This window comes from Durio zibethinus, chromosome 4 (assembly GCF_047325235.1).
Source record: "Durio zibethinus cultivar Kanyao isolate XHJ-2024 chromosome 4, ASM4732523v1, whole genome shotgun sequence".
NCBI lineage: Eukaryota > Viridiplantae > Streptophyta > Magnoliopsida > Malvales > Malvaceae > Durio > Durio zibethinus.
The window spans coordinates 14,062,846-14,081,070 of record NC_143165.1 but is presented as its reverse complement, the minus strand read 5'-3'; the positions used below and the strand labels follow the sequence as shown (position 1 = coordinate 14,081,070).

Here is an 18,225-nt window from a genome sequence, read left to right as displayed (position 1 = left end):
AAAATTAAAGAGGAAGTGAAGAAACAATTCGATGCTGGATTTTTGGAAGTGGCAAAATATCCTGAATGGGTAGCCAACATAATGCCAATTCCTAAGAAGGATGGAAAAGTGAGAATGTGTGTCGATTATCGAGATTTGAATAGAGTAAGCCCCAAGGATAACTTTCTTTTACCTCATATCGATACTCTAGTGGATAATACTGCGAGGCATTCCACATTTTCTTTTATGGATGGTTTCTCAGGCTATAATTAGATCAAGATGGCTCGAGATGATATGGAGAAAACCACATTTATGACCATGTGGGGAACATTCTGTTACAAAGTTATGCCTTTTGGGTTAAAAAATGCTAGTGCCACTTATCAAAGAGCAATGGTGACTCTTTTTCATAATATGATGCATAAAGAGATAGAAGTGTATGTGGATGATATGATCGTAAAAACTTGTGAAGGAGAGGATCATATAGTCAATCTTAAAAAGCTGTTCGACAAGTTGAAAAGATTTCAGTTGAAGTTGAATCCTGTCAAATGTACATTTGGAGCCAAGTCAAAAAAACTATTGGGCTTTGTAGTCAGTGAAAAAAGAATTGAAGTTGATCCAGTTAAGATACAAGTCATCCAAAACTTATCTCCTCATCATACCTCAAAAAAAGTGCGAGGCTTCTTAGGGAGATTAAATTATATTGCTCGCTTCATCTCTCAACTCACTTATAAGTGTGATCCTATTTTCAAGCTTTTCAGAAAACATGATCCTGGAAAATAGAATGACGAATGCCAAGAAGCTTTTGATAAAATCAAAGAATACTTGTCAAATCCACCTGTGTTGGTGCCACCAATGCCAGGAAAACCTTTGATTTTGTACTTGACAGTGCATGAAAATTCAATGGGATGTGTGCTGGGGCAAAGAGATGAAACTGATAAGAAAGAACGAGCAATTTACTACTTGAGTAAGAAGTTCACTGATTATAGGTCAAAGTATTCACCATTAGTGAAGATGTGTTGTGCATTAACCTGGACAGCTCGAAGGCTTAGACAATACATGCTTTATCACACTACTTAGCTCATAGCAAAGCTGGATCCTATTAAGTATATCTTCGAAAAGCCCTCATTGACAGGAAGAATAGCACGATGGCAAGTTATGCTTTCAGAATATGATATCATTTATGTGACTCAAAAGGCTATTAAAGGGAGTGCAATAGCTGAATTCCTCGTCGATCGTGCAGTTGAAGATTATGAGCCAATGAAATTAGATTTTTTCGATGAGGATGTGATGGCCATTGAAGAAAATAAACCTATTAAAAAATCATGGAGGATGTATTTTGATGGAGCTGCTAATGCTTTGGGTCATGGTATTGGGGCAATTTTGATATCTCCTAATGGACATTATTACCCAATCACAGCCAGATTAAATTTTAATTGCACAAACAATGTGGCTGAATACGAGGCCTGTGTTATAGGTCTACAAGCAGCAATTGAAAAGAAGATCAAAGTGTTAAACGTGTTTGGAGATTCAGCTCTAGTCATCTATCAGTTACGAGGTGAATGGGAAACAAGAGACTTTAAGTTGATTCGGTACCATAAATACATCTCTGAGTTGGTTAAACAATTTAAAGAAGTTCAGTTTGAGCATCTACCTAGAGAGGAAAACCAAATTGCTGATGCACTGGCTACTCTAGCTGTAATGATCAAAATAGATGCAAATACTGAAATCTAACCCATCAAGTTGGATGTGAAAGATGTACCAGCATATTGCTCAAGTGTTGAAAAAGAAATTGATGGAAGGCCATGGTATCATGATATCATGCAATACATTAAAAGCCAGCAATACCCAGAACATGCAATAGAAAATGATAAGACGACTATCAGAAGATTGGCTATGAGTTTCTTCATTGATGGAGATATCATTTACAAAAAAGGTCGAGATCAAGTCCTCTTAAGATGTGTAAATACAGCTGAAGCAAAAAAGATTATTGAAAAAGTGCATGATGGAGTTTGTGGAGCACATGTAAATGGTCATATGATGGCTAGACAAATTATGAGGGCTGGCTATTATTGGTTGACAATAGAGGGCGACTGTATTGATTATGCTAGGAGATGTCATAAATGTCAGATTTATGCTAACAAGATTCATGCTCCGCCATCAACATTACACGTTCTAGCTCCTCCATGGCCATTCTCTATGTAGGGCATGGATGTCATTGGTCCCATCACTCCAAAAGCTTCGAATGGGCATAGATTCATTTTTGTAATGATTGATTACTTCACCAAATGGGTAGAAGCTGCATCATATGCTAGCGTGACTCGATCTGTGGTATGTAAGTTCATGAAAAGAGAGATAATATGTAGATATGGACTTCCGGAGACAATTATTTCTGATAATACCAAAAACTTGAACAATAAAATGATGAATGAAGTATGCACTCAGTTCAATATCCGCTATCATAATTCGGCACCATATCGTCCGAAAATGAATGGGGTAGTGGAGGCTGCGAATAAAAATATCAAGAGAATCCTGAAAAAAATGATTGAAACTTACAAAGATTGGCATGAGAAGTTACCTTTTGCCTTGCATGCTTATAAAACATCAGTCATAACGTCTACTGGAGCCACACCGTTCTCTTTGGTATATGGAATGGAAGCTGTGCTACCAGTCGAAGTGGAAATTCCCTCACTGAGAGTCTTGACGGAGGTAAAGTTAGAGGAAGCAGAATGGGTTCGAAATCGCTATGAGCAGTTAAACCTTATTGAAGAGAAAAGACTGTCAGCACTTTGTCATGGTCAATTATATCAAAAGAGGATGATGAGATCACATGACAAGAAAACTCATCCCCGTTGCTTTAGGGAAGGAGACTTAGTGCTAAAAAGATTCCTTCCAAATCAACATGATAATCAGAAGAAATGGACACCAAATTGGGAAGGCCCATATGTGGTGAAAAAGGCATTTTCTGACGGGGCATTGATTTTAGCAGAAATGGACGGAAGTGATTTACCTACCCCAATAAATTCAGATGTTGTGAAGAAATATTTTGCTTAAAAAAAAAGAGAGAAAAAGATGATTACTTATCTAAGTTGAAAACCTGAAAAGACGACTTAGATGTGAAGCAAAAGCATCATCAAGAAAAGATCCCACAATGCAGGGGCAAGTGTAGTTTGATGAACTCTGAATAATCAAGAAAGTCATCTGATTTAGTTTTAGAGAAAGAATCTGAGAATATTTTGTTCATGATTATCTTGTGATCATTCTTTTGACACCTTTATTTCAACTTAAACACTTTGACATACACTTGTTATCAGCCATAGGAAATACATTATCCTTCCTTTGAAAATAATGCCTATCCTTTCCTTTATCCTTATCTGATTTTTTTTTTGTCCATCAGAGAAATGTGATTGCATTTTATTTATCTTGAACTTAAAATGATAAAAAGAAAAACAAACATGAAAGATCTCAGCATTACTTTTAAAGTTGACAAAGGCAAATGAAAAAGGATGAAAAAAGCATGGCAAGACATTGATGTTGCAGACTTTTGAAAAAAACAAAATATTGTGGTCAGATGTTGAGAACAGATTGGTCATATAAGAATTCGGATAAAAGAAGTCGAAAGCAAGAGATTTCGAGAACTTTTTTACTACAATGAATGATTTTGATTGCATTACATGCATTGCATTATGAGCACTCAGTACATGCATTCATGATAAGTTGTAACAAAGATAGAAATTTTCCATTTCTTAATGAAAAACAAGATTTTGGTAAAGACAATGATCAAACAAAAGAATTCAAAAGAGGAAATTTAATTGTTCAAAGATGAGAACTCAAATTTGAAAACAAGATGAAAATTTTAAAGTTATGGAGACTCTGTTGAGAGGAGCTTTTCCAAGATGAGATTTTAAAGTTGTGGAGCCTCTGTTGAGAGGAGCTTTTTCAGATGAGATTTTAAAGTTGTTGAGCCTCTGCTGAGAGGAGCTTTTCCAAGATGAGATTTTAAAGTTGTGAAGAAGTTGTGAAGCCTCTGTTGAGAGGAGCTTTTTTAAAGTTGTGAAGCCTCTGTTGAGAGGAGCTTTTCCAAGATGAGATTTTAAAGTTGTGGAGCCTCTGCTGAGAGGAGCTTTTCCAAGATGAGAATTTTAAAGTTGTGGAGCCTCTGTTGAGAGGAGCTTTTCCAGATGAGATTTTAAAGTTGTTGAGCCTCTGCTGAAAAGAGCTTTTCCAAGATAAGATTTTAAAGTTGTGGAGCCTCTGTTGAGAGGAGCTTTTCCAGATGAGATTTTAAAGTTGTTGAGTCTCTGCTGGGAGGAGCTTTTCCAAGATGAGAATTTTAAAGTTGTGGAGCCTCTGTTGAGAGGAGCTTTTCTAGATGAGATTTTAAAGTTGTTGAGCTTCTGCTGAGAGGAGCTTTTCTAAGATGAGATTTTAAAGTTGTGGAGCCTCTGTTGAGAGAAACTTTTTCAGATGAGATTTTAAAGTTGTTGAGCCTCTGCTGAGAGGAGCTTTTCCAAGATAAGAATTTTAAAGTTGTGGAGCCTCTGCTGAGAGGAGCTTTTCCAAGATGAGATTTTTAAAGTTGTGGAGCCTCTGTTGAGAGGAGCTTTTTCTAGATGAAAATTTTTAAAGTTGATGAGCCTCTGTTAAAAAGAGCCTTTTAAACTTTCAAAAATATTGATTGAAACTCTGTTAAGAGGAACCCTTTTCTGTAAAACCAAAAAAATATCACGATTTATTTTCGGACAAAATCGTTATCTTTGTCTTTGCCCTATTACTGATTCTCAGTAATGTGCAAAGAGGGGCAGCTGTAGACACCAATTTTGTCCGGGTCTACTGTTTTATTTTTTTAATAATAATAATATTTAACAAAACAAACAAAAAATAAAAAAAAATAAAAAAAAACAAAAAAAAACAAAACAAACAAAAAAACAAAACGAGAATTAGACAGAAGTCAGAGAGTTGGTACGGCGCCGCTGTCGCCAGCCCCCGACTAGCCTCCCAACCAGCCTCCTGACCAGCCACCCTACAGCCACCAACCAATTACCCTACAGCCACCTAGATCCTCCTAATTGAAGCCTTTAAAAATTTCCAGCCATTTCCCCTTCAAGGGAGAGAAGGAGCTGGCTGAAATCCCCTTCAATCTCCCTTTGGAATCCCTATTTAACCCCAAACAGACCCCCATTCTTATGCCTAAAAAAATGCAGTTTCACGTAACCCCCCAAAGCACCCAAACCAAAAACAAATCTACACAAAACAAAAAAAAAAACAACATAGTCCTCCCCACGGCGAGGAACCTCAGCGCCGAGCCACCTACAAAAGCCAAGAAATCATCAGTTTCACCGAAAAAAAAAGAGAGAAGAAAAACCAAAAACTTTAAAACCCGATCTACGCGAATCAAGGCCGTTTTTGGTGAAAAGGAGGTCAGATCTGTGCTCAGGGTGTCAAGAAGAGTTTGTGGGAGAATTTTGGGGTTTTTTTGACCACCGGAGATGACAGTCAGAGACCGGTGAGCGGCGGCAGCACCGACGGCCGGCCAACGTACAGCTGAAGAAGAAGAGAGAAGAAAAAAAAAGGGGTTATTTTTTTTTCTGAAGATAAAAAAAATGATGAAAAAAAAATATTTTTGACTTTCATATAAATTATCAATAGCCAAAACGACGTCGTTTCAATAAAACCCAAAACGACGCCATTTTAACCAAAGAAGGATCCGCGGGTTGACCCGAACTCGACCCGAGATCCGCACAACCCGACCCAACGACCCGTTCCAGCCAGCCTTGAACCGATTCATACGAACCGCCAGTGGACCGGACTGAATCGGTCAGATCACCCGGACCGTTGATCCGATGGTCGAACCGGTCAGATCGCTCGAACCGCCGATCCAACCGCTGAACCAGTCAGACCGTCCGGACCAGCGTTGACCGGTCCGGTTCAGGTAAAAAAATTTTTTTCTTAATTTTTTATTATTATTTTTGTTATTTTAAATATATTTTTATATTTATGCATAATAAATTTATAAATTTGTTAGAATGAATGTTTAATCGTTTTAATAATAATAAAATAAAAAAACAAATAATAATTAAAAATATATTAAAATACTTTAAAATAATAATAATAATTTTCCCTGCCTAGATGTTGGAGGGAATAAAAATATTTTTCTAAAACAATAATTCCGCCTAGATGTTGGGGAATTATTGTTAATAATAAATAAACATAAAAATTTTTTAATTAATTTTCAAAAATTATTAAAATCGAACTTGCTTCAAAAATCCGCTTAGATGTTGAAGATTTTTAGAGATGTTCGTATTTTCTTAAAAACGAAACCTTAAGCACTATTTCTTAATCCTAGGTTTCTAAAACCCCAAACATCCAAAATCCTTGAAATCCAAAGTCCCAAAAAAAAAAATCCTACGGACACGTGTGAAAATTCTATTTGAAGCAATTTGTTCCCGAATACCGCTTAGATGATGGGGTATTTAGGAAATTTTACTTCGTAAAATCTTTTCACACGATTTCTTAATTCGTATTAATAATAAGATTAATAAATAAAAAGTATAATAAAATTGGAATCTTAAATATAAACAGTCGCACCTAAACTCTGCCTAGATGTTGGAGAGTCGGGGTGGTCTCATTATATTTAAGAATCCAACTCTTAAATTGCATTTCATTTAACATGACATTTATTAGCATGATATACGTTAGTATGTTATCATCAATAATTGATTGCATTACTCTCTCTTTAATTTACTGATAAAATTTTTTTAATAAAAAAATAATACTAAAAAAAATCTTTTTGAAACATTACAAAATAAAATAAAAATAACATTCCAAAAGAAATAATTTTTGGTACTCTGCCTAGATGTTGGAGAGTCACCAACAATTTTCTATAAATAGGGTTATTTCATTTTAAGGATTGTTGTGTTAAATCTTAAGCGAAAAGAGTTATTTCAAATTCTGCCTAGATGTTGGAGAATTTCAAGATAATTCTTTAACTTAAAGATTTTCTCAATATTCTTAAATAAAAATTTTAGCAAAAATATTTTTTGAAGGGAATTAGTGTTAAATTTCAAATTAAAACTATTTTTATCCAACACCGAAAATAGCGCGTAATTAAATGGTACCAATTCATGGGCGTTATGGGGGTGCTAATCCTTCCTCACGCGTAACCGACTCCCGGATCCAATCTGATTTTTCGTAGATCAAAATTTATCTTTTTGATAAACTTTAAATCCGTTTTTATAGTTTTATTAAAAGGATAACCTTTTGGGTGGCCAATCACACCCTAACAAAGATTGGTGGCGACTCTTTCTTTTATTTTTCTCGATTTTTAAAACATCTCATCTTTTACGTCTGGCGGTCTCAAAACCGTTATGACACATGACATTAATTTTTTTACATTTTTTTAGGGCCCATCATTTTTTATTTTTTATTTTTTTTTAAATGTGTGAGACTCATTTTTTTTGGTTAATTTTTTGGGTCGGACCCACACATTTTTCTCTAATTTTTTAATATTTTATTATATTTTATAATTTTTAAAAAGAAATCACAAAATATATTTTTTAAAAGATTTTTTTGTGAGACCCATTTGTACCAAATTTTTTTTCTACTTTTTTTTAACTTTTTTTCAAAAAATTAAAATTTTTTGTTTTAATTTTTTTAAAACTCACTTGTCATCAAGGGTACTAGACCACATGTTTTATTTTTTGTACATTTTCCCTTTTTTTATGTAATTGATAAATCATTTTTTAGATTTATATTTTTTTGTGAGACCCACTTTATATCAAGGGTATACAATATGTCAAGTTATTTGATTTTTTTATTTTTATTTTTTTGTTCAATTTTTATATTTAATAAATAATTTTTAATATTTTGAATTTTTAATATGGGTTTATTTGATGTTATTATTAAAAATACATGTTTTATCTTTTTTTTTCTAATTTGATAATTTTTAAAGAAAATTATACTAGGGGATGTGTTGGCATTACATCCGAATTTAATTTCTTTTCCTTTTTTCAATCCTTTTTTTTTCTTTAGTTTTGTTTTTTTATTTATGACATAAATTTTTTGATAAAAACTCATGATGTTGCATGCAAACTCAACTTTCTTCCTTTTTTCTTTTTTTTAAAGTTGTTCACTTCTTTTGTTTTTAAAATTAGATTTTTTTTTTTATAAAAAACAATGAATGTCTATACGTGATGCTTTTTCTTTCTTATGGCTTTCACCTTTTTGTGCTTAATTTTTCTTAGTTAGAAACATTTTAAAGTAAAAGAAATTGGGAAAAAAAAATCATTGTGGATATATATAATAAAACACCCGTATTCATGGATTTCAATTTGTTTAGATTTAATAGATGTATTATTTAAAAAAAAAATTGAGATTGAACTGAGCTTTTTTTAAAGTACCCGTATTAATGGCTCCCTTCATCTTATCTTCATAGCCTTGAGTATTGAAAGTTTATAATTGGCTGCTTTAGGAAAATTAGGCCATCCATGTTCTTGGATAGAAAATTTTTTTATTGACGCAAAGGAAATTGACCATAACTTTCTTTGGAAATACATGCATTTTACCATCAAATCAAATATCCAAATGCTACCTGTGTACAACTTATCTTCAATTAAATGCACATTTTTAATGGTTGTTGTGGTTGAACTTGATTATAAATAGGAAGCTCCTTTTTTTATATATATATTTGAGGTTTAGGATTTTATCTATGATTATTTAAATTAAGAGTTTATTACTTTACTAATAAATTATGCGATTGTTGGTTATAAATAGAAGCTTCAATTTCTAAGAACCGGAAAACTTAACAAAATATAGAGAGACATGGGAGATATTCGATTCATATCCACTAGCATTGTTCAAGCTGCCAACCCCAAGACAGAATTTGAAAGAATCGAGTTAGCTTCGTGGGATCTCATGTTCCTTGCCATGGACTATGCCCCGAAGGGACTTCTCTACTACAGGCCACAACTCCAGCAAGATCAAAAGTTAGGTGAAACCTTAGTCCACCAATTGAAAAACACCCCTTCACGAACTCTAATTAAACTACTTCTTCCCCCTCGTTGGCTGCCTCGCATCCATTGAAGTTTACAATGAAACCTCTTCGTTTTTCATTGACTGCAACAATGCTGGTGTCTTGCTTGTTCATGCTGCAACTAATGAGATATTTCTGATATCATTGGCCCTATGGTTGTTCCTTCCTTTATTCGCTCATTTTTTCAGTTAAATGAAGTAAAAAATTATGAGGCTACTTACAATCCCTTACTTGCAGTACAAGTGACTGAGCTTTCAGAGGGCTCTTCATTAGCTGCACTTACAATCATGTTGTGGCTGATGGCACATCATTTGTGCATTTTATCAATTCCTGGGCAGAAATTTTCCAAGGTTCCATAGAATTGTCCAGGCCCCCATCGCTTCGACGTTGGTTTCCACATGGTATTGAGGGCCCTGTTGGTATTCCGAACTCTAGTCTCACACAAATCCATGAATTCATTCCTCCACCATTGCAAGTCAGGTTTTTTCATTTCACTAGGGAAAACATAGCACATCTCAATGCAAAGGCCAACGCTGAACATGGAACAGACAAAATCTCCTCTCTTCAAGCACTCTTGTCTCATATCTGGCAAGCTGTTGTGCGCATCAGAAATCTTGATCCGGAAGAAGAGACTAATTTCTTCCTAGCAGTTGGTGCAAAATCAAGATTGCACCAGCTGCCTGAACAATATACTCGACATATGATGCGAGGTGGACTTATAACCATGAAAATCATGGAGCTACAAGAACATAGGCTAGGCAATGTAGCATGGCAAATGAACAAGTTTATTGCTTCACAGTCTGAGGAAAAGATGACGAATTTCTCAAAATTATGAAAGGAAATTCCTGTTCTAGTGACAGGAAGCCTAGCAAGGAGTATAAACAATCTTCTGGTCTTGGGTTGTTCAACTTGGTTTGATTATTATAGCATTGACTTTGGACGGGGAAGGCCAATTGCAATTCTAAGTGGGGGTGGGAACGGGCATGATGGGAAGCTGCTTACCAGGAGGATAGAAATAAGAACTTAAAGTTTAACTTAATTTATTCAATTAACTAATTACTCTTAAAAGATAACATCCGGCGAATTTGGATTTTAAATTTCAACATTTATAACTCCTTTTATTTCTAAGCTGCAACATCCTTTGTTAAAAAAAATTAAAGAATAAATTGTTCAAGCTTGAATAGAAATCCTAGACCTAGTTGGCTTATATTTAAATGATATTTTAATATTTGTTATTGTGTTTATTAATTTATACCTTTGTTATACTTTATATCATGTTTTCTTTATTAGTAGGCAGCACAATTTATAATTCCCTTGACTATTTTATTTTTGGGAAATGAAATTTCTATATAATCCTTGGGAAAAAAAATTACATATGATCTCATTTTTCAAGATACCAAATCAAAAAACAGGATGCAATCTTCTTTCCCTAAATCAAAGTAAAACACTCTTTAAAGCAAAGATAAGATGATTATGCTCCAAGCGACATCAAAGGATTTCACTTTCTCATCTTCCTTGCCTTTTTATGGAGTTTGTCCCTATTATTTTATTTCAGTTGATGATTATTATCTTTCAATCTAAAAAAAAAAAAACAAATAGAAATAATGCAAATTAGATTTATAAGAAATTATAAAAAATAGTGAAATCCTCTTATTTTATTGATTAGCATGTAAATAAATGAAAGGATTCATTCAAGTCCAATGATTAGTATTTAGAAGTTTACCAGAAAGTTTCTTCCCCACCATAAAGTTTAAAATTTTTTCCAGACGTTTTGGGTGTGGTCTTTCTTCAAGGCTGTCACTCTCATCAATTGGTCCTCCTTCCTCTTCGTAGATTTTACGTTTTCGTTTTACAAGGACACCACCGTTCCCTGCTGACCCTTCATCACCACCAACGTTTTAATGGATATCGTTAAGATCTGCAGAATTTGTTGGACTGTTGTGTTGCTCTTGTAGTTCTTCCATCACTTCCAAATCTTTCTCATACATTATTTGAACACCACACTTCTTCACTTGCCCTGGAGTGGCTCTGGTTGAGAACTCAATTTCATTGCATTCTTGATTTGCCCAATCTGTGCTAGACGAACTCAAGAACGGAAATATCATGTCACGAGAATAATAACGTAGCCAAAGGTGCTCCATGTCCAAAGGCAACCTGTCTTCTCTATCAAAACTATAGAAAATATCATCCAAATCTCGAATATTTCTACCATGGTTAACAGCTTTACAGGAGATTCTCTTCCAACGATCATAATCATCGGTGGAGGCAAAGACAAAAACGCAGCAGAAAGCAACTCCCATCAACTGATTATCATGTCCAATATTAAGAGGCACTGGTATCTTTATTGAAGATTCATCCCTCCGATGGCAGAACCATTCTGGGATTTCACTTCCAGGTATAAAAATATCGAATAATCGTCCTGCTTTATTAGATACCTGTAAAAAAAAAAAAAATCGCTCGTTGTTTGGCAAGTTATACAATAAATCTTAGAGAGTGAGATTTAGTGACATAGAGGGATACCAACCTTAAGGTGATTTTTTAGCATTGCTAAAGTATTGTTTTTCTTAGCCAATTTGTAGCAGTTAAAACCAGCAATATATCCCCAAATTGTTAAATTCGGTTCTCCTGTTGGATATTTATCTGTTAGAAGAAGCTCAGGCAAAGATTTAAGCTCCCGGCAATCTGACAATTTAAGACGATCAAGCTTGGAAAGTCGATTAAGAGTTGCAGGTAGGTAGACGAAATGGTTACCACTAAGATCAAGTGACTCCAAAGAGGATAAGCACCCAATATCACTAGGAATAGCTCCTTCCCCAAGATTGCAGTCACTTAGATTCAGGTATTTTATAGAACTCAAACCTGACAAAGAAGGCAACATCAGAGCCATGGAATCCGAGCTTCTTCTTTGCAATACATTGAAAAGAGAAGGCAAATTCAGTCGTCCTTTTGATGGCGGTCCCTTGCATCCATTGAAAGAAAGAACTTTCAGACTTTTAAATTGAAAAATGAAGGATGGAGGTTTTCTTATGGCAGTTTTACTTAAATCAAGCTCCTCCAAAAATTCTACATGCTGCAAATTCTCTGGTAAAGTTTCAACTTTAGAACAGCCAGAGAGATTAAGAGTTTTAAGACATTTCAACCCATTTATGCTGCTTGGGAGATTCACGAGGTTACTGCAATCTTTCAGATTTAACAAAACAAGATTGCTGAGATGTCCAATTGAAGAGGGAAGTTCTACTATTCTGGAACAACCTTCCAAAATCAAACTTTCGAGATATCGAGCCCTTGTGAAGTCTAGCGTTTTGATCAGGTTTTTGGAGCCTTGGAGGTTGACTAATTTCAATTTAGGTAAAGTCTGTTGACAACAACAATAAATTAGAGAGAAAAAAAATAAAGAAAACTTTGGAAAACTCTTTTTTTTTTTTGGTTATTTTCATATCTTATTAAAAAGTTTTTTTTATAATTCGTCTAAATAAACAAAAAGACCAATATAGAATGAAGTAATTCTTACTCTGTCTCCCTTCCATAGTTGTTCAATGTGGCTATAAGGTAGGAGAAGTGCAACAAGGTTGTCTGGTTGGAAGCTTGATGGCAATGATCTGAAAGGATATCCACTCCAATCTAAAAGCCGTAACTCATTTGAAAGATATTTGAGATCTCGAGTAACTGGGAGATAAAAGACTTTGAGCAATCTTAATTTTTTCATATTCAAGAAGGCATCAGCATTCAAAGTGAACATGTTGTTCTGTTCCCTGACAACCAAGGGCAAAACAAAAATAAGCTTCAAAATACTGAAGCTTTCAACACCTACAAAAGGCAAGAATCAACATTCACTCGTATCTATCATTGTTTTCTTCTTTTTGAAACACAACTTTTTTAGTTAATACAATCAATTTTCAAATCTAAAAATGAGAGGATGAGAGAATGTAATGGGTAAGAATGCTGGTATTTCAAGTCCGACAACTAAAACTACATAAAAAAATGCAAATTAGGACAAAATATTGATAATATATATGTTGTAGTAATAATAATTCAATTAAATGAGACAAATTAAGATCAAATAATAATATATAATATACACATCGATACACGTGTGTGTTTGTTTTTTACCCTTTATTGTCGATGATCATGCCCTCAATTGCGTCGGTAGCCTAAAAATCAAAAGTAAGGCATAAGGGGGCGAAAAGTAAATGCTGTAAAATATTAATAGCTAAATTTCAAGAAGATGAAATATAGGAGACCATAATACATAATAGTTTCATGCATTGGATTTAATAGTTATGCTAATTCTCAACAAAGTTTATAGTAAAGGAAATTTTCCTTTATTTAAACTAACAAGATAATTTTAAATAAAAAATTCATAATTTAGTTTTAAAATAATATGAATGAAACATTGTCTCAATAGCAAGAAAGTTGCTTACTTTTAAACTTTCATGTTTAAGTTTTATCATATATGATTTAATCCAATTTTATATTGGATTTGATATATAGCTATATATGCAGGTTTATTTATTGGTCTAATTATCCATTTTTATTTTATTCTTATATGAATTTAGTACCTATTTATGATTATAACTTTAATAAAAAACTATAAAACTACAATAAAATATACACTTAAGTAGTCTTACTTTTATTATTTGCAATTATTTAGTTTTATTCTTTCATATATTCAAGAATATTAGTATGCAATCTCAAATTTTTGGTTTTATCTTAATTACAAAATCTTAATGTCATACTAATAACTTACCTAGCTAATAAATTTTCTTGGTATATACTTTTGCATGTTGAGTAGAGTCAAGATTCTAAATAAATAAATAAATATGAAATGTTTATGGAATAACTTACCGTATTTTTTGTTAAAACATGATAAACATCATTTTCCTCCCACAATCTACAACGTTTTCCAGGTTCATCAAGTGATTTTTGTCGAACAATTTTTCTTCCCATCTCTTGTAGCAAATCATGCATCCACAAAAATTTGCCCCAAACTTTTATGAGAGACTTCTCAATGAGACGATTTATTCCAATTTCTGCGAAGAAACCACAACCATCTAGTATGTTAGTTACAAAATCTTTCTCACCCCCTTTAAAGAAGCATGCAATATCGAGAAAAATGTTCTTCTCTGTTTCTTCTAATCCATCAAAGCTTATTAGAAGTCTGTCATGAATTTCCTTGTCAAAATCTCTTTGAAGTCTTTCAATTGCACTTCTCCATTGAGCTGCATCTCTACCGCACAAAAAACAACCGATAACTTCAAGAGCTAGGGGAAGACCACCAGCGTATGCTACAACTTGTTTAGAAAGCTCAATGAAATCATTCTCTGGCACTGTATCACTCTTGAAAGCTTTCAAATTGAGAAGATGAAGTGCTTCATCATCATCCAATGTTGGAGGCTTATACACATCATCCATTCCATAGGATTGGAGCAAATGTTCATCTCTTGTTGTTACAATGATTCTGCTCCCTAAACCAAACCAATCTCGCCTCCCAACCAAGCATTTTAAGTGTTGAAAGTTATCAGCATCATCAATAACAACAAGAACCTTCTTGTGAGATAGCCTGCGACTAATCATGGCATTCCCTTCATGAACATTGAATAGATTAAAACCTTCTTCTGGCAATATCTGAGAAAGAAGTTGTTTCTGCAAAGAAACAAGTCCACATTTCTCTGAAACTTCTCGAACATCAGCAAGAAAGCTTTTACCTTCAAAATGAGGTGACATTTGAGAATAAACAACTTTTGCAAAAGTAGTTTTACCAATGCCGCCCATACCACAAATTCCAATAATGCGGACATCATCTTCACCAATGTCTATTTTCAAATGCAACTTTTCCAACCGTGAATTAATTCCAATAAACTCATCATGGCCAATCGGATATGTTTGACATAATTTTGCTGATATCTTTTTAACAATATCTCCAATAAATTCTGATTCATGTCTTCAAACACAAAAAGAGAAATTAAATTTAGTTTCTACTTAAGAAATTAATCACTAATGAAAATGATTATGATGATAAATGAGCCTAGAAATTAAAGAATCAAAAAATAAAAGCACAATAATTTTAACCAAACAAATTTAGGATACTTTTAAAGTAGACTTAGTCATAGATGGAATTACATACTTTACCCATAGGCCAGGTTCATCTCAAACTGAACCTTGACAAGAATTTTGAAGTTCGTGTTTGACTCGTATCATTGTTTAATGAGAAGAATTATTTTATTTAAATTTAATTTTAAAATATATAACGTATTAATATAAAGAATTTTTCAATATTTTTAAAATTTTTGAATAATAATCGAGCTTGCCTTGGGTAAGAGACTCTAAATAATAATTGGACTTAACTTGATTCACGGACAAATCTACTTAAAAACCTCTATATGTACCTCAAAATTTATTAGTATGATTTATTTGGGTTTTGTTTAGAGGGAAATGAGAAAACCCAAATAAATCATACTAATCTAATACTAATACAATTATTAGTCTTTCATTGTTAAATTGTTAGTTGTCACTCCTTTTATTTTTTATTAAATTTAAAAAAAATGTTGATTTTGATGTATTTAATATAAATTTTTAAAGGAAAAAAAATATTGAATATGAGTTTTTAAAGATGAGTTATATATGAACTTGTCTTAAAGTCAAAATTGAACTGTTGGAATCTTCTTTTTTTTAAAGTAACTTTTATAAAGCATTTTTAGAGACATTAGCCCAATAATCTGTGTCCTAAGAATTATTTATTGAGTCAAAACAAAAAAAAATCATTACCAAATGTATTTCAAGTTTTTAAAAAATTATTTATGATTTTATTTTTCATAAATGATTAATATATAAGTACATTATAACTCGCAATCTCATCACAAAAAATATTTCTTAAATAAATTTCTTTTCTTTTTATTATTTCAAACAAAACATTATACATGGTGGTCACTTTATTTTGAAGAGACAAGATTTTATTCCTAATACAGTTTGAGACGAAAAACAGAGCAGGAATAAGAATGAAGTCTATGTTTTTTAAATGAAATTCAACAATAAAACGCAATATTAAAAAAGTTTTTTAAAGTATACAACTGCAAAAAAGAAAAAAAAAAATTGCGGTGATTAAAAACAAAAACTAGCCAAGAAAAGAATGAGTTACCTGTTATTTAAATGCCATCCTTTGATATTAGCCACTTCAGTTAAAGCAGTTCGCCATCTTTGGATCTTGTCTTTAGTTCCCTTGTATCTCTCTTCATGTTTGGAAAAGGCTTCAGCAACTCTTCCTGTTTGTTTTCTCAAATCAGATGGATCCACATCATAAAAAATTGGGAAAATTTTATGCCCCCTCTTTTCTCTCTGTTCAACAATCTCAGCAAGCTCGTCCAAGCACCAACTTGAAAAAGCATACGTTTTTGAGAAAACGATTAGTGAACTCCATGATTCTCGAATTGCTTTCAAGAGTTCTGGTGCGATTTCTTCTCCGGCCTCAAGCCTTGGATCATCCTTGAAAGTCTCGATTCCATTCTTTTTTAAAGCAGCATATAGATGATCAGTGAAGTTTTTGCGGGTATCTTCACCTCTAAAACTCAAGAAAACATCATATTTCTGTCGAGAAGAAGAAGATGATGATGATGATGGTAACGACGACATAAGGAGAAGGTGGAAGAGGAAGATATCTCAAGCTGGTGTTTGAGACAGTTCCCTTTGCTTCTATTTATCAGAAACTAAAAACACCATCAAGTTTGAGCATCAAGCATGAGGCTCCGTCCAGGAAGATTCAAAGAAGATGAGGGGAATTGGCTGCTATGTTGACTAATGTTTATAAAGGAAATAGCTATTGCGTAAAGTAGACGCTAGACAACGACCAAAAGAGTCTAGTTTCCAAGGGAAATAGGGAAAACAAACATTTCTCGACAATTTCACTTGACCTAACCCTTTTTTAAACAAATCTCTATAATACCTATGAAAGCGCCTGGTAATGGTCTCTTGGGTCAAAGATCTGTTATGATGTTCTTTCAAGGAAGAATCCGCGAGGAAAGAATGGTAAATTGCTATGGGTGAAAATTAAGTGATAACTAAGAGAGTCAAGTTCTTTTCTGTTTTCAAACATTGTTGTTTTGCGTTATTTTTGTGGTGTGCAAGTCCCATTTTGAACAATTAAATTGTGGAAGGAGAATAGTATATGAATTTTAGAGCTTTTAGTTTGCACTTGAACGTAAATACAGGGGAAGCTTCAATGAATAATCATCATTCTTCGCAAGGAGAAGGACTTGGTGAGATATTGCTAACTAAAGACCACTTATTCCATTTTTGAGCACTCTTTGATAAAATTATAGTTGTATTTAGAATTTTGAAGAGCTCTTTTCTTCACCATTGCGTCATGGCATACTTGACCGAACACATTTTAATTTTCCATTTATTTTGATCGAATATGATTTCACTTTTCAACTTTTGCTTTAATTTTCTATAAAATTGTCAAGACAAAAATACTAAAAAATAACATAAATTACATGGCATATGTGGGATTTGGATTCCCTTATTTCTAAGGTACAATACCTATTAGAATTTCTGAGTTTTAGACTCTCTCTCCCCTTAAGCCATCTGCTTCCGGCAGTAAATAAATACTGCAAGTCATCATATGCATCATGGCAAAATTGACAAATTTGATAAGTTCACGGCAGCAATGCTAGGCAACGAATCTTGAATGCAATGTCATCTGGCTTCATAATTATTTACTTTGATTGGATCATACATCAAGAGCCACTTCTCCACTTGCCATAATAACCAAAACTCCAAAACTAGTAGCATAACATTGAAACTTGCCATTTGCTTGATTATTTTTTCCTTCTCTTGGTTAGGAGAAAGCTTTTATACTGCAACATAAGTTAAGTTGCCATTAAAGTTTTCAAATTAGGGTAATCACAAGGGAAGTGACTTTAACATGCATTTATTAACAGTTTTTTAAACTCATTATCATTAAATTTCCCTTTGAGTTATATTACTCCCTACATTCCTATTTGTTTGTCTTGCATTGACTTTCATATAATTAAGAAAAAAAATTTTGACTTTAATGTATTGAATATTAAAATTAAAATTTTTTTATAAAATTAAAGTTTCATAATTTTTAATGTCAAAAAGTAAAAAAAAATCATAAAAATAATTTTAAAATATAAAAAATAAGAGTTTTAAATGTTAAAAAAGAAAATAAGACATAGTTTTGGGACATAAAAAAAAAAATGAAC

The 18,225-nt window shown here is 33.1% G+C and overlaps 2 protein-coding genes across 6 annotated transcripts; one reads left to right on the top strand and one right to left on the bottom strand.

Annotated features, from left to right (window-relative positions):
- Positions 1-8,776: 8,776 nt before the first annotated feature.
- On the bottom strand, positions 8,777-16,772 carry LOC111287852 (TMV resistance protein N-like). 5 transcript variants are annotated; one of them, XR_016341617.1, is made up of 8 exons: positions 16,143-16,754; positions 13,853-14,948; positions 13,118-13,158; positions 12,519-12,759; positions 11,532-12,362; positions 10,731-11,442; positions 9,229-10,584; positions 8,777-9,128 (listed from the first exon to the last, which is right to left on the bottom strand). XR_016341617.1 is itself a non-coding variant. In XM_022878526.2 (6 exons), the coding sequence occupies exons 1-6, from the start codon at positions 16,631-16,633 to the stop codon at positions 10,906-10,908; spliced, it is 3,237 nt and encodes a 1,078-aa protein (XP_022734261.2). In that variant the 5' UTR covers positions 16,634-16,772; the 3' UTR covers positions 10,635-10,905. The 5 variants fall into 5 exon arrangements, 1 of the variants encoding a protein (XP_022734261.2); XR_016341614.1 differs by having other exon boundaries at positions 8,777-10,584; XR_016341615.1 differs by having other exon boundaries at positions 8,777-9,807.
- LOC149519232 (uncharacterized) lies at positions 8,797-9,842 on the top strand. Its single transcript, XM_089760237.1, has 3 exons — positions 8,797-8,965; positions 9,060-9,162; positions 9,281-9,842. The coding sequence occupies exons 1-3, from the start codon at positions 8,797-8,799 to the stop codon at positions 9,840-9,842; spliced, it is 834 nt and encodes a 277-aa protein (XP_089616363.1).
- Positions 16,773-18,225: the final 1,453 nt, after the last annotated feature.

What these genes read in the sequence shown, in the direction of transcription:
- LOC149519232 (XM_089760237.1), top strand. Translation starts at nt 8,797, where the DNA reads ATGGGAGATATTCGATTCATATCCACTAGCATTGTTCAAGCTGCCAAC. An exon ending in CCAGCAAGATCAAAAGTTAG is followed by an intron (nt 8,966 to 9,059) that starts GTGAAACCTTAG and finishes CATCCATTGAAG; the next exon opens with TTTACAATGAAACCTCTTCG. An exon ending in CTGATATCATTGGCCCTATG is followed by an intron (nt 9,163 to 9,280) that starts GTTGTTCCTTCC and finishes GCTCTTCATTAG; the next exon opens with CTGCACTTACAATCATGTTG.
- LOC111287852 (XM_022878526.2), bottom strand. Translation starts at nt 16,633, where the DNA reads ATGTCGTCGTTACCATCATCATCATCATCTTCTTCTTCTCGACAGAAA. An exon ending in GGATGGCATTTAAATAACAG is followed by an intron (nt 14,949 to 16,142) that starts GTAACTCATTCT and finishes TTGTGTTTGAAG; the next exon opens with ACATGAATCAGAATTTATTG. An exon ending in ATGATCATCGACAATAAAGG is followed by an intron (nt 12,760 to 13,117) that starts GTAAAAAACAAA and finishes CTTGGTTGTCAG; the next exon opens with GGAACAGAACAACATGTTCA.